Source organism: Mirounga angustirostris, unplaced genomic scaffold (genome assembly GCF_029215605.1).
Source record: "Mirounga angustirostris isolate CCGP_5_RB_7025 unplaced genomic scaffold, mMirAng1.0.hap1 SCAF_15, whole genome shotgun sequence".
In the NCBI taxonomy this organism is placed as follows: domain Eukaryota; kingdom Metazoa; phylum Chordata; class Mammalia; order Carnivora; family Phocidae; genus Mirounga; species Mirounga angustirostris.
In genome coordinates, this window is record NW_026991723.1 from 61,740,187 (window position 1) to 61,760,274 (window position 20,088).

Below are 20,088 nucleotides of genomic sequence, written 5' to 3' on the forward strand. Positions count from 1 at the left end.
TAAATGAAGTTTCCATTCTTAACAATAATTCCAATGAAGTGCAGTTTTGATGAGCTAGTAATCTCTCCCCCCCGGTAGATAATAACATAAACAGGCAACTATTAAAATTGTACAAAAATCCTATCATATATACACACACCCTGGGAAATAATGGACCCCCCCAAATGCCGAAGAGGCTGCCACAGATAGCTGTGTCGGTGTGGGTAGGTGGATATGGAGCCGTCCCTGCCGGCTGGCTCGAAGGCCAGGTCCCTCCCAGGGCTGGAGGTAAGGGCCCAGAGAAGGAGAGGATGTTTCTAGCCTAGGGGCAGACAGCCAATCACCTAAAAGCATTAGCGAGTTTTCAGATAAAAGTTGGGGCACAGGACGGGGCCCTAGGACCATTAGGATTAGAATCTGGTCTGTCAGGAGTCCCCTCCTGCCTCCTAATGATGGAAGATCTGCAGCTGTGGGCTGTGTGGGTGGCCCAGGTGACCCCGCAGCCTGGAGGGATGCCAAGGACAGAGAGCAGCGGTGCCTCAGGCCTTCCAGGAGGCCTGGCCTGTTTCTCAGATAAAGGAGGCTTAGGAGCACAGTGGCCTCAGCTGAAGGCTGCCCTTTTTCCTCCAAGACAGGGGTTCAAAAACTTCAGCAGACTGGGCCCCACCCCACAGGGTCTGATCCAGGGTAGCCAGGGTGGGGGTGGGGAGAGAGCCCTCAAATCTGCTTTTCTAACAAGTTCCCAGGGGACATGACACAGTGCTGCTGGTCCAGGACAGAACTTCAAGAACCACTGCTTTAGAGCATGCGATTACCTGACCCTGGTAAGACAGGATTCTGAAGTTCAGAATGAACATCCCAGGACGACACAGCCAAGAAAAATAACTCAGACACAAACTACAACGCGTGCATTCCAATGCCCAACATCACTGCCACCCAGCAGCAACCACGAGGCAGGTCCCTGGCCACTGCTGGTTCCAGTGGCTGGCCCAGAACGTTCCAGTGAGATCTCTGGCAGAATCTCCACCACTAAACAATGCCACGTCCAAAAAAAAAGACCCAGCTGAGAAACGACAGAATAGCTTGGCTGCGTTCTGTGGGCATGTGACTTGCTGACTGTACCAGCTCCTCCCTCCCCGACAGCCCCCGTGACTCATGCTAGGGCCAGGGGTCTCTCTGCAACCCCCCACCCCCACCCCACCACATCCCATCATCCTGGGTGCAGGCAGACTGAGGGCTACGGAGCGGAAATCACTGCATTTGCCCCCAAGAAGCTGGCCCACTGGATCAGAGAGCCACTGACTGAAATCCTTGCTGAGCGTTTGGCCTTGTGTCAGGCAGCGTGCAGGGCGAGGGGACAGAGAGCCTGGTCTGGCTCTCGTCCACAGGGGCTCCCCGGCCAGCGGTGCTGGGCGAAGAAGCAGATGCTGGATCACGCTGCACTGGGCAAGGAGCAGGTACGGAGGGCTGCCTGCGGTGGAGGGAGTTGTGGGGAGCACGGAGAGAGCATGTGTCTTCCAGCCTGGGGATGAAGGTTGACCAGGTGTGGGGGAGGATGCTCCTGCAGAGAGAAGCCAGCATGGGGGTGAGGCTGCAGCAGAGGGGGAAGTGACTGGAGGTGACAGAGGAGGAGGCCTTGGGGGACCATGGAGGGGCTCTCCAGCCAGGCCAAGGAGTTCATTCCCACTTAGGGCTGCAGAGGAGGGGCGGATGCCTACGAGGGCTGGCTCCTGGATTAGATGCAAGCACGACGGCCCTGTCCTTTGCTGCAGGAGTGTCCCCCAAGCGACTGCTCCATAAGAAAAAGCATCTTTAGAGAAGTATCTTTAGAGAAGGCGACCAGAGACCCCTTGGGTGGGACAGCCAGTGACATGGCAAGCCTGGAAGGCTTCAAAGGGCCAGGAGGGGCTGCGGAGGGCTGAGAGGGCTGGTGCTTTCAGGGGGAGGAACTCTGCAGATGGTGCCCTTTCGGTGCTGGACAGATCAAGGGCCTTGGAGGGTCCCACCACTTGGGGGAGGTCTCTGATCTGGAAAGGTCAGCCCCAGAAGCCCTGAGATCACTGAGGACCAGCAGTGGGGCAGGGAGCCTCAGAGCCTGCCTGGAGGGCGTGCAGGAAGGGCAGCCACACAGCTGGGCTCCTGAGCGGGGGCAGCCGCAGGCTATGGAGACAGATTCGAGATGATCATAAAAATAACAGCCACCTTTGCATGATGCTTCTTATGAGCCAGGCACTTCTCTCAGCACTTTAAGTTTCTAAACACAGTTAATCCCCACCAACACCCGAAGAGTTAGGTACTGTTGTTATGAGCCCCACTTTCAAGATGAAGGAATTCAGGCACAAAAGAGGCGAAGTAATTCTCATGGGCACACCCCTGGGAGTGGCAGGAACAGGGTCAAAGACCAAAATTCTTTGAGCTCAGAGAGGTCGTTGAGGTCAACTGGCCCCACTCCCTTACCTGTAGAAGGGGAAACTGAGGCCTGGAGAGACTGATTCGTCTAAGAGCGCTTAGCTGGCTAGTCGCATCATGGAATTGGGAACCTAACAAATAACTTGGTGAAGGTAATTCCGTAGACCACAGGGCCTGGCACTTGGGGGGAGAGGCCCGAATACCCCTGCTGCTGTCTGCTGGTTGCCCAGGCAGCCCTGCTCACTGCCTTCATCTCTACCCCAAACCCTGCCACCATCCTGTGCCTGCCACGCCCATATGGACGTCACGCAGCACTCTGGTCTCTCACCTCCTCGTCCCCAGTTCCAGTGACACCTACCTCCAATCCACTTGAGCCGTTCACACAGAGCCAGCACCTGGCCCCTCAATCCCGACATCCTTCCTCCAGTTCTGACCACGTCTCCCCCCTCCCAGCTCCCTCAAACTTCCCAGAGACTTCCAGAGCTCCACTTCCTCCAAGCCCACGGGCCATCTGTCTGCTCATCCCTCTCCATCCCGGGCCCCGGGAAGCACCCACTCGGCAGCACCCTCAATCTTCATCACCCGCCCCCACCGTTGGCTTCCACCTGGCAGAGCCCCGGCGCTGGGCCACGGCCACCCTCCACCTTCTCCACCCTGCTGCACCCTCACTGGGTCACGGTCACCGCACCTGCGTAGACCGGGGCTACTCTGACAGCAATGGTACCCGCCACAAGAGGGCGCCATATCCCACCCTGAATTCCTGACTGGGCCAACTGGGAACTAGGTGCACATTGAGGGCTCACTGAAACCACCTGCACGGCTCCCACAGGGCGTAATGCCGAGGTCATCAGATGTAACAAGATTGTTCTGAGGGGTGACCCGGGCATCAGGCTTTTAAAGGCTTCCCAGGTGATTCTAAAATGTGCCCTATCCACACAGGGCAATACTACTCAGCTGAACGAAGAAACAAGCTACTCATACACGCTCCACGGATGAACCTCAAAAACATTATGCGAAATGAAAGAAGCGAGACACAGAAAAGTACATGTTATATAATTCTACGTATATGAAATTTCCAAAGCAGGCAAAAGTAGGGAGCAAGTAAACGCCCCTGGGGCCGGGGGTGGGCCTGACTACGAGTGAGCACAAAGGAATCTGTGGCGTGACGGGCGGGTTCTAACACTGGGCTTTGGTGATGGCTGCATAACCATATCAATTTACTGAAAATAACTGAACTTGTACGCTAACAATGGGTGAACTGCACGGTATACAAATTATATCCCAGTAAAGCTGTTAAAAGTGGGGGCAGAGGGGGAACCTAACATACTAAAAAAAAAATTCCCCGGTGAGTCCACTGAGCAGCCAGAGTAGAGAACCCAGCGAAGGAGGCCTGACACCCACTGAGCCCGAGGCCACGTCCATTCCTCCCTGGCCCCCCGCAGCACAGGGCCCGTGCCCATCACACACCCTAGCACACCGGAGACCACATTATTATTCTTTGAGTGAAGGGATACGCATTCCTAGAGTTTGTCCCAGGAATCAGTGGAATGGAGGATGTCCATTTAATGAGCACTTACTATGCAGAGGTCTTTCGTTTTCTCATTCTAACTCTCTCATCTCCGCGTCCCTGCGAGGTTGGGATAAATATCTCCGTTTTACACAAAGGGGACTAGAGCTCACTGAGCTGAAGTGTATTGCTTGTGACCACACAGTCCTTGCCTGGCAGAGCTGGGCCTAGAGATCAGCCTGCTTGATACCAAGTGCTTCCCTCTTTCTCAACTCATTTAAATCTTGGCTCCAGAGAGGGCAGGGCTGAAGCAAGTTCTACCTTTTCAGCTGCTGGTGTTCACTAGGGACCCTTGTTTGTCTCCAGCTCTTATACATCCAAGTCAACAAGATGAAGGAAATTGTCTGGGCCCACACAGCCTTTGCTTGGCAAAGTGAGATCTGGACACCGGCTCATCTGATCCAAGTCCCAGGCAGCCTCTGGGCACCATACACTAGGTGGGATGGCTCTCTATACACAGGATCAGCCGGCCCCGAGGTGGGATGGCTCTCAGCCCTGCACCCCTTTCAGTCCCAATGTAATAAGCTTCTGGGATTAAGCTTCTTCCCCCCATCCCCCTCCAACTTTAGGATTGCTTTCATTTGATGATCCTTCCAGTGCACCAGTTCAGAACAGAAGTGCATGACGCTGCTGATCGACCAATTTCATAAAAGGAATCCAGTTTCCCTCGCACTCATGAAAAGCTGTTAGCCCCTGGCCAGCTTCCAGAGCCTGCAGGCCAGCAATGCAGCCCAGACATTGGGAGAGGGGTGCCAAAACCCTTGGGCACACAGAGTCGTCAGCTGGGCTGTGAGATTTAAATCAAGAGGGGTTCTTGCCAGCAACACCACCAAGCAACATCCTGTCCTCAGAGAAAAGGTTTCCTGCTGAGATGCCCTAAAACCGCAGCTGAGGGCCCTAACACAGCCGTGTAGGGGTGGAGATACGGTCCCAGACCGTCGATACTCGACCCCAGTGAGGACAGCCTAACAGAGAAAGCAGTGGAGGGTCAGGCGGGCAGCAGGCCCTTTATCGGCATGTGTCCTAGAGGAGGAGGCCCATCGTCCTCTGCAAACTGCAGTTTCCTCATCTGTAAAATGCGAGCAGAACCCCTCCCTACAGGGCTGCTGGCTGTGAGAGTGTCTGGGAATCTATAAAACATCAACCAAGACTGGACAAACAATTTATCTTCTTTAAACCAAGGCTTTGGGGTATTTCAAACCTCCAAAGTTACAAGCACTTCCCATGTGACAACAAGACGTTCTAGATGCACAGAAGGAGCAAGGGGAAACCTGCACTGGGAGTCGGGATCCCGAGATTCAGTCCCGACTTTTCTGTGAACAATCTTTCACGACTTCAGAGGTGCTAGGAAACCCAGAACTCTGTCCCTTCCCCTCTCTGGCCCTTGGTTTTCACTTCTATACAAGGGGGAGGTTGGGGGAGGTGTCCCTAACGGCCCAAGCAGATCTCTCCAAATTGCTGCCGAGTCTGGTGTCAATGGGGCCACAGGACTGCGCATCCCCACCCTCCCCATCAACCTGTCTGACGCTCATTTAAGAGTATTGGTCACTGCTGTAAAGAAGACCGTCTTCCCGCCAAAGCCGCTGCGGGGTTCGGCAATGAGTCACAGCCACTGCAGGTCCCGTCTGCTTTATGCCTCTCCCTAGGGACTGAGAAAGAGAGGTGGGAAGACGAGGCCCAGCCTTGCCTGCGAAAAGCCTGCCTTGTTTGGACAGCCACAGACCGTGGGGCCAAACACTTATGCTTCTCAAGCACCTCCTAAACATCCCTCTCTGTGCATGAACTTTACAGTTTACAAAGCTCTCTCAAATCCGTGACTGATTTCGGCAAGAACTGCAGGGACGGCATGGGAAGGGCCACGGTTCCCATTTTACAGGGGAGGAAACCACAGCTCAGAGAAGTGATGTGACTTCTCCAAGGGCGAACAGCCAATGCATGGAGTGGGCTCTCCTTCCCACGGGAGAGGTGGGGCAGAGCCTCGGAGATAAGTGTGGAGCTGCAGCGGGAAGAGGTGTGGTGACTCCCCACCCACCTGCCTGGACACACGCCCCACCTGCTGCACAAGGGGTGAGTCCTCTGAGACTCCTCCCACTGAGGTCCGCCTGGACACCCGACTCCCACACTGTCTCCCCATGCGGCTCACGGTATTTTCTCTTGGGTTGCTGAGCACATATGGAATGGCCTGCCTTGCTGGGATGCTCTGAGTAGCCAGAACACACGTGGGAGAAAAAAGGAAAGTAGGAGCTCCAGGGAGAATGGGGGAAAAAGGCAAGAGATCATTTTGCACTCATCCAAGTAGGGAAAACTTTTTAAACATTGCTAATATCCACTGTTAGTAAAGAAGTGTGGAAATGAGGATTTTCAAACACTGTTGGTGGGACTAGGACTCAGAACAGCCTAGGACTCAGTTTGTTGCAATATTTTAAATGACCCAATAATTTCACTTCTAGAAATCTACTGAGAAGATGCACACCGAGGCAGGAAGGTGCTATGGTATCAAAAAGCTGTATACTTTCAGGAAATTACCACCTATCCATCTGACAGAATACCATGACCCACTAATAGGAATGTGGTCTATCAAGATCTCTAAGATCCATAGTAAAGTGAGAAAACCAACATATATAGTATGAAGTCATTTGGGTTTAAACGAATATGCAGAAAAAGTTCTGGGCAGATGAACAGTAAACTGAAATCAGGGGTTCACTTGGGCGAGAAAGCGGGTTTTAGGGGGATCGAGCAAAACAATGCTTTTATTTTTTTACTATCTATATTCAACTTTTTTTTCTTTTTTGGCAAAAACAAAACATAACCCTGAAACACCACGTATGATGTATGCGTGTAAACCATTAAAATAAACCACCAAATAAAACCCCAAACAAACCCACCAATCCAGGGTGAGCCTTCGTTCCAAGCCAGCCCCTCCCCAAACTCCCCTCACAGTAGAGACGCTTTGGGTGGCACATCGTGATTTTAGGTGGTCACTCGGCATCCGTAACGAGGACAGCAAACCTACAGGGGCAGTCAGGGAATGAGCCACAGGATTTAGCCGAGAGGCACGACAGAGGGAAGGTTTCGCTCCTGAGCTATCTGGGATGCATGTGTTCACCTGTCCTGTGCCCAAATTCCTCAGCCACCAGCTCTATCTTGTCCATGGTGTTTCAGCTCTGAGCCTGCTCCTAAAAGCGTGCTTAAAGGTCCTGCAACGTTACCCGTCCCGATGAAGCCATACTGCCTCCTGGCAGGAGACAACAGCTGACAGGCAGGTGTGGACGCGCCCTCTCGGCACACATACCTCAGAGAACCTCTGCACGTCTTGGGTCAGCGTGCCCACTCGCTTCCATTGGTAATGCTTGAGCAACTTCAGGATGGCTGGATTCACCGCATTATCTGACGGGACAGTCCGAAAGAAATAAGGGTATTTTTTCTTATCGGCTAGGACGGGCGTGGTCGCAGCAAAGGAAAGCTGGAAAACACAAAAGAGACATCACCTTCATTGGTGCGCTTCACAGCTGTGCGCCCAGAGCCTTTGGAACAGAGCCCCTAAGCCTGACGTGGGGTGCAAACACATGGGCCAAGACATTTTTTTAAAGATTTTATTTTTAGGGGTGCCTGGGTGGCTCAGTCATTAAGCGTCTGCCTTCGGCTCAGGTCATGATCCCAGGGTCCTGGGATCGAGTCCCACATCGGGCTCCCTGCTTGGCAGGAAGCCTGCTTCTCCCTCTCCCACTCCCCCTGCTTGTGTTCCCTCTCTCGCTGTCTCTCTCTCTCTGCCAGAGAGAGAGCACAAGCAGGGGGAGCAGCAGGCAGAGGGAGAAGCAGGCTCCCAACTGAGCAAGGAGCCCGATGTGGGGCTCAATCCCAGGACCCTGGGATCATGACCTGAGCCGAAGGCAGTCGCTTAACCAACTGAGTCACCCAGGCACCCCGGGCAAGACATTTTTTAAGCCCTTTTGTTGTGAAAGTGATACATTATAATTGAAGAGGTTTTAAAAAATGCAAAAGAAGGAGAAAGAAGGAAAAACGTGGACCAGTAATTTACTCCTCGCCAATGAACCACCATTAATGTAGTTTATTTCCTTCTGGTCCTTTCTCCATGCACAGTAATTTTTTTAAAAAGAGATTCTTGAGATCATTCTATGTACACAATTAAACCCCCCCCCCTTAATATGATCCCACAAGCCTTGAAACCCTCTTGTTAAAAAGAAACTCCTTGCAAACATTTTAATAGCTGCATAATACTCCAGCATATGAACATACCATAATTTACTGAATCATCTCTAATTTGGGGGCATTTAGACTGTTTGCAATTTGTCATTATTGTCATGTTATTCTACAAGCATCTTTGTGCAGAGCATCTTTTTTCCACATTTTAGGCTATTTCTGTAGGATAGAGCTCATGATATAAAATTTCCCACACAAAGGAGATGAGCTTTTAAAGATTTAATACTTATTTCCCCCCAAAATTATGTCAATTTACACCCCCACTAGCCAGGTATAATTAGAGGGCCAATTTCACTAGTTACCAACAGAGAGAAATAAAACATTTTTCTATATAATCTTATAATGGTTTATCACTAAAAAAATGAATCATATTGCATTCATGGGTTATGCATAATGTTGAGCTTATTTCCATGGGATCGTTAACTAGTAGTATGTTCTATTTTAGGGGTTGCTTTGTCATGTCCTTTGTTTATTTTTGAGTGGTATTCTAATGCTTTTCTTACTGAGCCTAATGAAGACTTTATAAGTACAGCATCCAAAGTCAGACTATTGCAGTTACTGCAAATATTCCAGTTTGTTTGCTTTTACATTGTGTGTGTGTGTGTGTGTGTTTTAATTTACACTCAGTAGTCAAATCTGTCTATTTTCCCCTTCATTATTTCTTTTCTTTCTTTTAAGTGCCAGTAAGTTGCTAAATTGGGTTTTAATTATCTGTCCTCCAAGGCCCAGCTTAAATGTCACCTCCTCTGTAGCATTTCCTCTGATCTCTGCTCTCCCTGTCCCCCGGCCTCACCCACAGAAGATGCTTTATCACAATTTTTGATCTTTGCTGTGTGCTGGTGAAAACATGATATCTTACTGCACTTCTAATTTGCATTTACCTTACTATAAGCAAGATTGAGTACAACTTCCTATGCTCAAGAGCAATTTGCAGTTTGTTTTGGAAACCGTTCACATCCTTTACCTGTTTTCCAATATGACTCTTAGTCTTTTTCTTATCAGTTGGTAGAAGTGATCTTTTATATTAACGAAACTAGACCTTTGCAATAGAAGTTGCTAATTTCCCCCAGTTTGTAGTTTTTCTTTTCATTTTTCTTATAGTGTCTTCTGCCATAGAGACCTTTTTTTTTTTTTAAAGATTTTATTTATTTATTTGACAGAGAGATAGAAAGAGAGCACAAGTAGGCAGAGTGGCAGGCAGAGGGAGAGGGAGAAGCAGGCTCTCTGCTGAGCAGGGAGCCGGACGTGGGGCTCGATCCCAAGACCCCAGGATCATGACCTGAGCTGAAGGCAACTGCCTAACCGACTGAGCCACCCAGGCGCCCCGAGACCTTTTTTTTTTTTTTTAAGATTTTATTTATTTATTTGAGAGAGAGAGAATGAGAGAGAGCACATGAGAAGGGGGAGGGTCAGAGGGAGAAGCAGACTCCCTGCCGAGCAGGGAGCCCGATGCGGGACTCCATCCAGGGACTCCAGGATCATGACCTGAGCCAAAGGCAGTCGCTTAACCAACTGAGCCACCCAGGCGCCCAACCTTTTTTTTTAATGTGGTTGAATTTATCAATTTTTTCCCTTTTATGTCCTTGGGTTTTGTGTCATATTTAGAAAGGCCTTTCCCCCTCTGAGACTATTAAATAATTCCTGCATGGTTTCTTTCAGTCAGTCATCCCCCCTCCCTCCTTCCCTCTGTTCCTCTCTTCCTTCCTCCCAACCTTCCTCCCTCCTTCTTTTTCTTTCCTTCTTTTGTTTCACGTAAACCCTTGGTCCAGAGAGGGCACAGTGGAAGCAAGCTCACTCTGTCGCCACTGGCTTTCTCCGGGAGCCCATGTGGTCCCAGCAGCAGCTCTAGACCTAATACATCCCAGAGCCCAATTTCAGGACCCAGAGAACGAATATCCAGGTGCCCTCAGGCTCCAGCTGAAGATACTTTTGACTGCCTCTCTTGTCACCTGAGGAAGCGCTCCTTCTTTTCCTCCCTAAGACTTCCACAGAGTGAGGCAACAGAGATCTTGTCCCTCTTCCTGGTCTGGCTCAGAGGGTAGACAACCACTACGTAGGATCCCTGCATCTCTTGTGTCCAATCAGCAACCTCACCTCATCCCATCTGTTGGAAATGAACACAAAATATCCCATCAGTGTCCCTTGAAGCTAGAGAGTACCTGTAGGGACCAGCTTCTAAGATCCTCATAGAGAGAGGGACATCATCCCAAGCCTGCTAAAGGTCAAGGGTAGGATGACTGTTTAGAAAAATTCTGACTAGAAGAAGGACCAATGGGAAGAAGAACACACAGAGAGGCAAATCTCTGCTGGACACACTGAAGAACGCTGGCATTCAGAGTTGGCCAGCAACACAAGTAGTGAGATCCCTGCGTCTGGAGGTATGCAAAAGGAGGCTGGACCATGACCTAGTGAGAATACAGAGGAGCTCCAAGGTGTCTGTAAGCTCCTCAAAAATTACATGAAAAAGTTGTGTGAAGGTATGTGCATATAGGCACGCCCATTTTTCTGAAAAGAGGATCCACAGTTTCCATCAGGTTCATCAAGAGGGTCCTATAACCGGAACAAGGTCAGCACCCCTGCCTGCAAGTGATATTGGGGTCCCAGAATGAGGACAAGAAATAGATGCTCTCTACAGTCCCCTTGAATATAGTGTCTGTGACTCTTCTCTCAAAATTAAAACAAGACTTCAAGCCTCCTATGGACGCCAGTGTTAAGAGGGAGCTATTAGAAAAACCAGGGAGTAACTCTTTCAGGACCTGGGATGGTATGTGCCATCATATCCCCCCAAATGCTTATCTAACACAGTTTGGGAAATATTGGTTTTCTGATGTGATTTCTGAATCACACTCTGGTTGATACTTTATCACTATTGTCCCATCAGCTCCAGGTCCACAATTAATTGTTGCTTGAGCAACCTCATATGTTTGCCCTGTAGGTAATTACAGTGGTTACTGTTCAGTGAATAAATGGCCCATTGTGTTTACAATGGGTTTGGAGTACAATCTATGCCCCCGGTCTAAATCACGTTGGGTGCAAAATGTTAACTGGCACCAGCATTTTCTGCCCCATTTGAGATAATGCTCACTCTGATTAGATTGCTCTGCATTACCATGCCTCTGACTTTAGCCTCCTAAAACTTTCTTCTTTGGGCAAAGGCTGCAGGTGCCTAGGAGGAACCTGAGAAGTCATCTAGCTCTGGGGTTGTCTACCCTGGCTGCACGGTGGAATCACTTGGGGAGATGCAAAAAAAAAAAAAACAAAAAAAAAACAATGCCTTGGGGGCGCCTGGGTGGCTCAGTCCGTTAAGCGTCTGCCTTCAGCTCGGGTCAGGATCCCAGGGTCCTGGGATCGAGCCCTGCATCGGGCTCCCTGCTCAGCGGGAGGCCTGCTTCTCCCTCCTCCACTCCCCCTGCTTGTGTTCCCTCTCTCGCTGTGTCTCTCTCTGTCAAATAAATGAATAAAATCTTTGAAAAAAAAATATGATGCCTTGGTCCCACCAACTGAATCAACCAAATCAAAATCTCTGCGTCTAGAGCCTAGGTCTCAGTATTATTAAATAACCTCACAGGTGATTATGATACCCAGGGAGGGTTGAGAACCACAAATACAGCTCAACATCCCTAGTTCTGAATAAGCAGGCTAAAACCTAGAAATGGGAGACGTCGAGATATTTGCCCTAGCCAACCAGAGTTAGCAGCAGGACTCCAATCTGGGTCTACAGGGCTCCAACACCTGTGTTCTTGCTCCCCTTGAAGGCCGTCCACCTGCATCCTGTGTGCTTGCTAGGTCTTCCTCCCTGGCCCAGTCACTCAGCATCTGGAAGCCCCAGGCCCGCTGCTGCATGGCCCTAACTGCAATGTCCAACTTTCTGGGCTCTCCTTCCTGCTTTCACACAACCAAGTTCGTTTCCAAACACACTATGATTCAGGCTCTGAGTTATTGAGGCTCTGAGTTAATCCCTAACCAAGGATTTATTGCAGAGAGTACTTTTAAATTTATTTTATAGTTTGTTATCATTTCTGGTTTTATTGCATTGTTTTAAGAATTTGGCATGCATGGGCGCCTGGGTGGCTCAGTTGGTTAAGAATTTGGCATGCGGGTGCCTGGGTGGCTCAGTTGGTTAAGCGACTGCCTTCAGCTCAGGTCATGATCCCAGGGTCCTGGGATCGAGTCCCGCATCGGGCTCCCGGCTCAGTGGGGAGCCTGCTTCTCCCTCTGACCCTCTCCTCTCTCATGCTGTTTCTCTCTCGCTCGCTCTCCAATAAATAAATAAAATCTTTAAAAAAAAAAAAAGAAGAAGAATTTGGCATGCATAGGGTCTGCTTTTGGAATTTATTGAGATTTTCTTTGTGGCCTATTCTGCAGTCAATTTTTGTGAAAGTTCCATGGTGGCTGGAAAAGAGAAGGTAGTTTCAGGTTGTAAGCTATAGAAGTCTTTATCAGATTTCTTATGTATAACAGATATAATCAACCAAAGTAACTTAGTATCACATGCTCTGTATTTCTGTTTACTTGATCTGTCAAAGACTGGAAGGCTTGTTAAATTTTACTCTATTGTCTCTGACAATTTCTCCATCTATTTCAACAGTTTTTGTTTTATCTGCTTTGATTTTATGTTATTTTGAGCATAAATGTTCATTACAATTATATCTTTATTTTTTAGCAGTGTATACCCTTGCCTGGTGCCAACAGCAGGCACTTAATAATCATTACATGAAGTGAGAATTAAAATATTTATCAAGGTAAAATAAAACCCTCTGTCATTTTATTACTTTTTTGGTCATTTTATTACTTTTTGGTTTATATTATATCATGCTTGATATTAATATTGAAACCTTTACTTTATTTCTGCTTGTATTTGCCTGTCATAGATCTGATCCTCCTTTTATTTGCATTCTATTAAGACTGTTTTAAAGTATATTTCTTGAAAAGAGCATATGGATTTTAAAATATGTAAGCTTATTGCTGTAATAAGTACTTGATCTTGCACTTATCTTGTTGGCAATCTTACTCTTTTTTTTTTTAAGAGAGGGAGAGAGGGAGAGAGGGGAGGCAGTGGGGAGCGGCAGAGGGAGAGAGAGAGAGAGAGAGAGAAAATCTTAAGCAGGATCCATGCCCAGCATGTAGCTCGACACGGGGCTCCATCTCACAACCCTGAGATCATGACCCGAGTAGAAATCAAGAGTCAGACTCTTAACTGACTAAGGCACCCAGGCACCCCAGCAGTCTTTCTCTCTTTGGATGCTTCCTATTTATTTCCTCTTGTTCTATTTAGTACTCAGACTATATGTCTACTCTTCTCCATTCTGGATATACCAATCTTGCTTCTTGTCTCAAACTGCTGGAGTACCTTTTAATATTCTGAAGAAGGGCAAGTGGTTGAAATCTTATTGAGGAAGACCCTCTGTTGCCTCAACAATGGTAGAATTTAGCTGGGTCTAAAATTCTTGGGCTACACTTCTCCCCTTTGAAACTACAAAGTGATGCAGAGGAGAAATATGGGGCTAGTTTGACTCTTGTTCATTTGTAGGTATCTGGTGTCCTCTGCCTGGATCCCCGAAGGTTTTTTTCTTTATTCTTAGATTTCAAAAAATTTGCCAAGATAGATCTTGGTGTGGCACTCTTGATTTTATCTGAGACCCTGGGAGTCCTTCAATCTATACATACAAGTTTTCAACTCAGAAAAAAATACGTATGTATATACAAGATAAATGTAGTATTATATGTAATAGTATATTGATTATATTATATTCGTATATATTCTTGTCTTTCCTCCAAGAAAGCCTCATTATTTAGATGTTGTCTCTTCATTCTTCTATTCCATATTGCTCTTATTTCTTTCCATGATTTTATCTCTTGGTCCTTGTCCTCTACATCCCACAAGAGCATCTTATTTTATTCCATATCTTTTATTATGGGGTATGTGCATATTTAGTTTCACTAATTTCTGGTCAAGTGGCTGGGTTATCCACAGTCCCGGCAGCAGGGCACAAGGGCTCTTGTTTCCTCATATCCTGGCCAATAATTGGTATTATCTGCTTTCCTACTTCTTGGTAACCCTCCTGGGATATGGTGGCACTTCAGTATTATTTGACTTTGCAGCCCTTTGACTGTAATGTGGTTAACTAGCTTGTACATAAGCAATTTAGCCTTTCAGGTTCTTTGTTCTATGAGTTTGTTGATCTGCTTTTCAACAGCCTCACTTTTAAGTTTTACTGTCTCTAACATATTTTTATTATGTTATTGAGATTTTCCATTTCCTAAAAGTTGTTTAGGATCACACTCCTTTTTTACCCTGTTGTCTTATCTCAGGCTAGTTCGTGGAGACCCTGTTTTTTCTGCATATGATTGAGGATGCTAAATGTTTTTCTGAAGTTTTCTTCTTTATTCTGCAATAGATCATTTTCAGAGGCGGACTCTTCCTCTGCTTCTTCTGGGTATGATGCACCTTTGATTATTTTTGCAATACTTTTTCAAAGGCTGAATGTTAGCTGTTTCTAGTGTACTCATTGTCAAAAGCAAGGCAGGTCTTTTCAGACACGGCTTATCAAATAACACAATACACGGATTGCCCGTGGCCCCGTTTTCTCTCTTTTTACATTATAATTGAATATTTTTCCCAGAAAAATGGGAAATAAGTATTTGAGCACAGTCTTTAGCACCCAGGAGACTCTCTTTTTGCTGTTCTACACTAATGAGTGACATCTTTGCCCTCAGTGCTTAATTTTCTGATGCTCTGAATCAACACAGTACATTACATCTCCATCATGCACTGCTGCCGGGGATTTTCTTTCTTGCCCATAAAATTTTACTTGAGAGGTTTCTGCTTCCCCGGATGCAATGCACGCCCAGTGTCCTCCTGTCGTCTTCCTATTCAGCTTTTCCTAGGAATTTATAGGTCTGTTTGAATTTACAAAGAGAGATGAAAATGAGAAGAGAAGAAAGCATCTTGGTTGCTTCAAAGGTCAGCAACTGTGAGTAGAGGCGTAGCTGTCCAACATCTGGTTGGTAAAGCCCTGGGTCTCTAACTCAGATTGTGGGAGAGAGAGGGAAAAGTCTATTATTTTTCAGAACAATTACTGTCTTAGGAGACTACTGTTCAGAGTGCCAGGAGGCCAAGTTTCGTAGGATTTTATCAATCTAGCTCCATCTATTTTAAATCACTGAAGCCGCCGAACATCTAGAATATCAGCTGGTCTCAGGGCCCCTCGGTTCTTTGGGGTAGGAATCACCATCCATTTTACAGCTGAAGAAACCATGGAAAAGAAAGGCGATGCGGTTGTGCGAGGTCAGTACAGGAACGACGGAACTGGCCTTTTAACTTCATATCTCGTTCTCTTTCTTCAACCAGCTCTGAACGGCCAGTCCCAGCAGAGATGGGGCAATGATCCGGGACTCGCTCCTTCTTCTGAGACCCCGTAGCACAGGGGCGAGGCAGCTGATTCCAAGGCTTCCAGAATCTCTCACACATAGCAAGTTTCCATGGTGGGCATGGCTGGTCCTGCAAGATTCTGGGGGACTCACCTTAACCAGCAGAGTGAGATGGGGAGAGAGCTGTTAGCATCTCTCTCCGGGAGGGGAGCTCCAGCCTGGCACGAAATATTTTGTGGGTCTGCTTATGGAACCACAAGTCACTTTTATTTATTTATTTTTTTTAAGCATAGAGAGGTTAAGCTCCTTTTTTTTTTTTAATTTTTTTTTGAAGATTTTATTTATTTATTTGACAGAGAGAGACAGCGAGAGAGGGAACACAAGCAGGGGGAGTGGGAGAGGAAGAAGCAGGCTTTCCGCTGAGCAGGGAGCCCGATGCGGGGATCGATCCCAGGACTCTGGGATCATGACCTGAACCGAAGGCAGACGCTAAACGACTGAGCCACCCAGGCGCCCCAAGTCACTTTAATATTAAACTGAGGCCACTACAAGGCCACTTTAGGGAGTTGGGGAACCCGGGCTTAATTAACCCTGTCTCTATGACTGTGAGAACAAGGACATCATTTCTTCTAGGTGTCCGTCCCCTCTGAATATGATGGACGAAGGATTTCAAAGGTTCCTTGCAATCACACAATTCTGCTTTTCTCTCCAGCAATTGAGGAAAATGATGAAGTCTGTTAGCTTTGTGGGGGTATGTGTTTCATTTGCTCTGATTTATTCAGATAATTGCCTTTGTATCTCACTTCTCTTTGCAGATGTAAGCCCAGATGAAAAATGTAAATACACCTCCCAACTTCGGGATCTTTATTAAATTCCAAGCCACTGATGAATTCTTGCCTAAATGGAATTCATTCTTTCCCTGGTTTCGGGCCTCTGAGTTTAACTTCTCTGCGGAGCAACGGCATTTTTCAGGTGGAGAGTACGACCAAGAGCGGCCCTCGTTGCTAAATCCTAGGTGCGAGACTCAGGCCAGAAGCAAGGGGGGCAGAATATGATGGAGACTTGCTCTTTTCTCTGCTCGGTTTAATCTTGTTCCATGGGTTTGCTGACTGTTTCTGTAATTAAATGAGGGAAGTATTTGTCATCTTGGGTCCCTTTCAGCTGAGATGAATGGAATGCAACTTTCTCAGGAAGCGTCTGACAAAACCCTGTTTGTGGCCAGTGCCAGGATGTATACAAAGGCGCTGGGCTGGGTGCATTGGGAACTCGGGCCCGCTCCAGGCCTGCACCAGGTCGCTGCAGCACCCGAGCCCTGGCGAAAAACTGTTTGGACACAGAGTGCCTCTCCATAGACGCCCGTGAGATTACTGTGATGTGGAGTGGCTGCAAAGCATCTCCCGAGTTAACGAGGGGAAAGGAACGCCTGGCGCTGGAGTGAGTTCCCGAAGCCCCGTTCCCGCAAAAGGCCTGCTGGGGCGGCACGCAGAGACTTGCTCTAAGGTTGGACGCCTTTTTAGTCCGGGGTCCCGGGCCGGAACCACTTGGGAAATAATGGCTTCTCCTTCCTGTAAATGAGCGTTAGGTTCTAATCACTGAGAAGTGCACAGCAGCTCGGCTTTCACCACCCACCTCCGTGCCATAGTCTTCTGGGGAGCTCGGAACCGTGTGCGAGGGAGGCAGAGGAGGCATCATTGTCTTTGTTCTTCCTGGACTAACTGAGGCTCAGGGAGGTATAGTGACCTGCCTGAGACCATGCAGCTGCTAAGGGGCAGAGCTGGGATTTGAGCTCAGATAATCTGACTCCTTATTGCACGATGAGCACCTGCCATGGGGCAAACGCTGCATTAAGGGCTCAGCATTCACTTTTTCATTTAATGAGCAAAACAACACTACGAGGTAGACACTATTATGAGCTGCACTTTTCATATGAAGAGACTGAAGCTCAGAGAGGTTGAGTCACTTGCACTTGGTCACACAGCAAGCAACAGGCAGAGCAGGGAGACTGCATGAGCCTTTGCTCATTCCACAGACTGCTATACTTCCTCTCTGTAATTAACAGCTTCTAAAACACATTTACTTCTTTAGTCTAACTTTGATCTTCACAAAAACCCACCATGTTGGTAAAGTAGACATTATGACTCTCGTTCTATAAATAAGAAAACTGAAACTCAGAGAAGTTAAGTGACTTGCTCAAAGCTGTGCTTTAGCAAGTAGCAAGGCTAGGGCTTGAACTTGGGACTTTCGTTTTTGGCATGCAGTTCTCTCTCCAATATTCAAAGCTGTTTCTTAGGGAGGCACCCAGTAGAAGATGAGAAAGCAACTAGGGCAATTTAAAAGAAAGGAGAGAAAAAAAAAATCTGCTTAAAAGAAACAACAATAATACTGAATCACTGGCTTATTATGCTTTTGATTCCCTAGGGTGGTCCAATTCAATTATATGAAACAAAACTCATATGTGTATATATATATTTTTTTATTTAAGAGAAAATTCTTCATATTTTTCTTTTTAAACTTTTATCATGATATATAAGCTACGTCTAACCGTGTAAGTGTATGAAATACATATGTTCAGTTTAAGGAGTAATAACAAAACCAATATCCAACTGCCCATCACCCAGGTTAAGAAATAGCTTTTATTTATTTGCAAATATTAAATTGTAAAGTAATTTACTTTTTTGCTCTTTTATATATAACCTTGTGTGATTTTTACGTCTTCCTTCCCTGCCCCAGCATTTCTCTCATTATTTTACATAAAGAAGTTTGGAAAACAAATATTACTTCCTCGAATCCTTTCTTTCCTTTTTATTTAAGTCAGAAATGGGAGTAAAACAGAGAAACACCCAAACCAAGACAGTGCTGAGAAAGCAGTATGGTCCATAAGGTAGGGATTCAGGGCCTCAGTGCAGATGGGCTGGGTCTGAACGCCCACTCCACTGCTCACTATGCAACTCAGGAACCCTCCTCCACTGTTTGGGGTCTGTCCCCTTCTCTGTAATGCAGGGTGACATACCCCACCCCACTCCCGTCTCCGGATCCGAGGAGAATGATGGCTAATGTCAGATCACGACTTCTAGACTCAGATGTTATGGGGATTAGAGGGTGTTTCTTACCCTTATGAAAGGCCTCTTAACTCACAGAGCTTTTCCCCTCGGTAATACCTCAACCCCAAGGAGGGCGGAGTGGAGAGGAGTTACACCCATTTCACAGATGAGATGCTTCGGTGAATGAATGGGTTTGCTCGCTGCGGCGTGGCTGCCACCAGGCAGAGACATAATTCTAAATCAATCGCCTTCTAAATCCTAATCGAGTGAATTTAAAGTGGCTTGTTAATTTAAAAAAAAATGATTATATTGCTTGTCTAATTGTGTACAATTAGGATGTATGTCTTTAATTTTCTCTTAAATTTCCTGTAAAATGTTCCATTTTCCCCTCACAGCCGTACAGGTGACAAATGTAGGAAATTAGCAAATTACATTAGAATCCTCTTTGGCTTCCTCAGCTCCTTTGCACTTTGCTTTCAGCTGACGTCTTTATGGGTAAGAAGTGCTCTTGTGTGATCGCAGCTGTGAAGCCAACAGCCTTTTAATTACCACCCTGCAAAAATCATGTCTCCTCATGTCAGTTTAGCACCTCTAATTAGTGGATAGGTTGCAATCACATCTATAGTGGGAGAAAGGCGTGCTGGGGCCCACCTCGATGCTTGCAGTGAAAGAGGATGTAACCTTTCTATCTGTTGGATCCTCCCATTTCTTCACAGCCAGCTCCTACTCATCCGTCCAGGCCTGCTCATGGCCACCTCCTCCAGGGAGCCTTCCCTGCTGTCCCTCAGTTCTCTTAGCAGCTTTCACAGAAGAAGCATTCAAATATTTGTTGATAAATGAATGTATGAATGAATGCAAAGGGAGCAAACTTAGTGTGTGGGGTCCCAGAGAGAAAACTAGGATCCATATATGACTGTCTCAGGGAGCCTGATGTGGATCAATATACGGAAGAAATATTTAATAGTGAGATACTCAAGAAGGAATCGAAATCTTGCAAAGTACTGAGTTCTCCATCTGGAGATGGAGGTATTCAAGGAGATGCTCAAGAATCCTCTATCTAACAGGGTTATGGAGGGGATTCCCAAACCAGCAGGGGGTTTGCACGAGTTGGTGTCTGCTGATGGCAAACCCAGTGATTTTAGTTCAGCCCCAGATTAATATATCTTAATAGGTATGCTTTCTCGTTTTTTACTTTTACACCGTCTTCTTAAAAATGATACTGATTTTTCATTCATGGTATTTAAATAAAAGGATGAGTGCATTTAAAGGAAAATCCTAAATCAGTTAACAATACAAGTGGTAGACCCAAGGGTCTTTGAGGTCTGGGAAACACGGGATTGCAGGTTCCTTAAGGAGTCCTACAAGAATATACAGTCCTCAGAAATAAAAATCTCCTACTCAAATCTCCATCACTTTCCATTAAATTAAGTCATAATATGAATTTAAACAATACAGAATGAGCTAGGCTCTTATCTGGGCACTGGAGAGGGAGCACCATCA

At 46.9% G+C, this 20,088-nt stretch overlaps 1 protein-coding gene across 1 annotated transcript in view; it reads right to left on the bottom strand.

The window, feature by feature from the left end:
- Positions 1-20,088, bottom strand: part of GABBR2 (gamma-aminobutyric acid type B receptor subunit 2) — a 344,696-nt gene that overhangs the window by 199,750 nt on the left and 124,858 nt on the right. Inside the window, exon 3 of the mRNA XM_054509321.2 lies at positions 7,248-7,418. Coding sequence (XP_054365296.2) covers positions 7,248-7,418 — 171 coding nt within the window. The remainder of the gene's footprint in view (positions 1-7,247; positions 7,419-20,088) is intronic.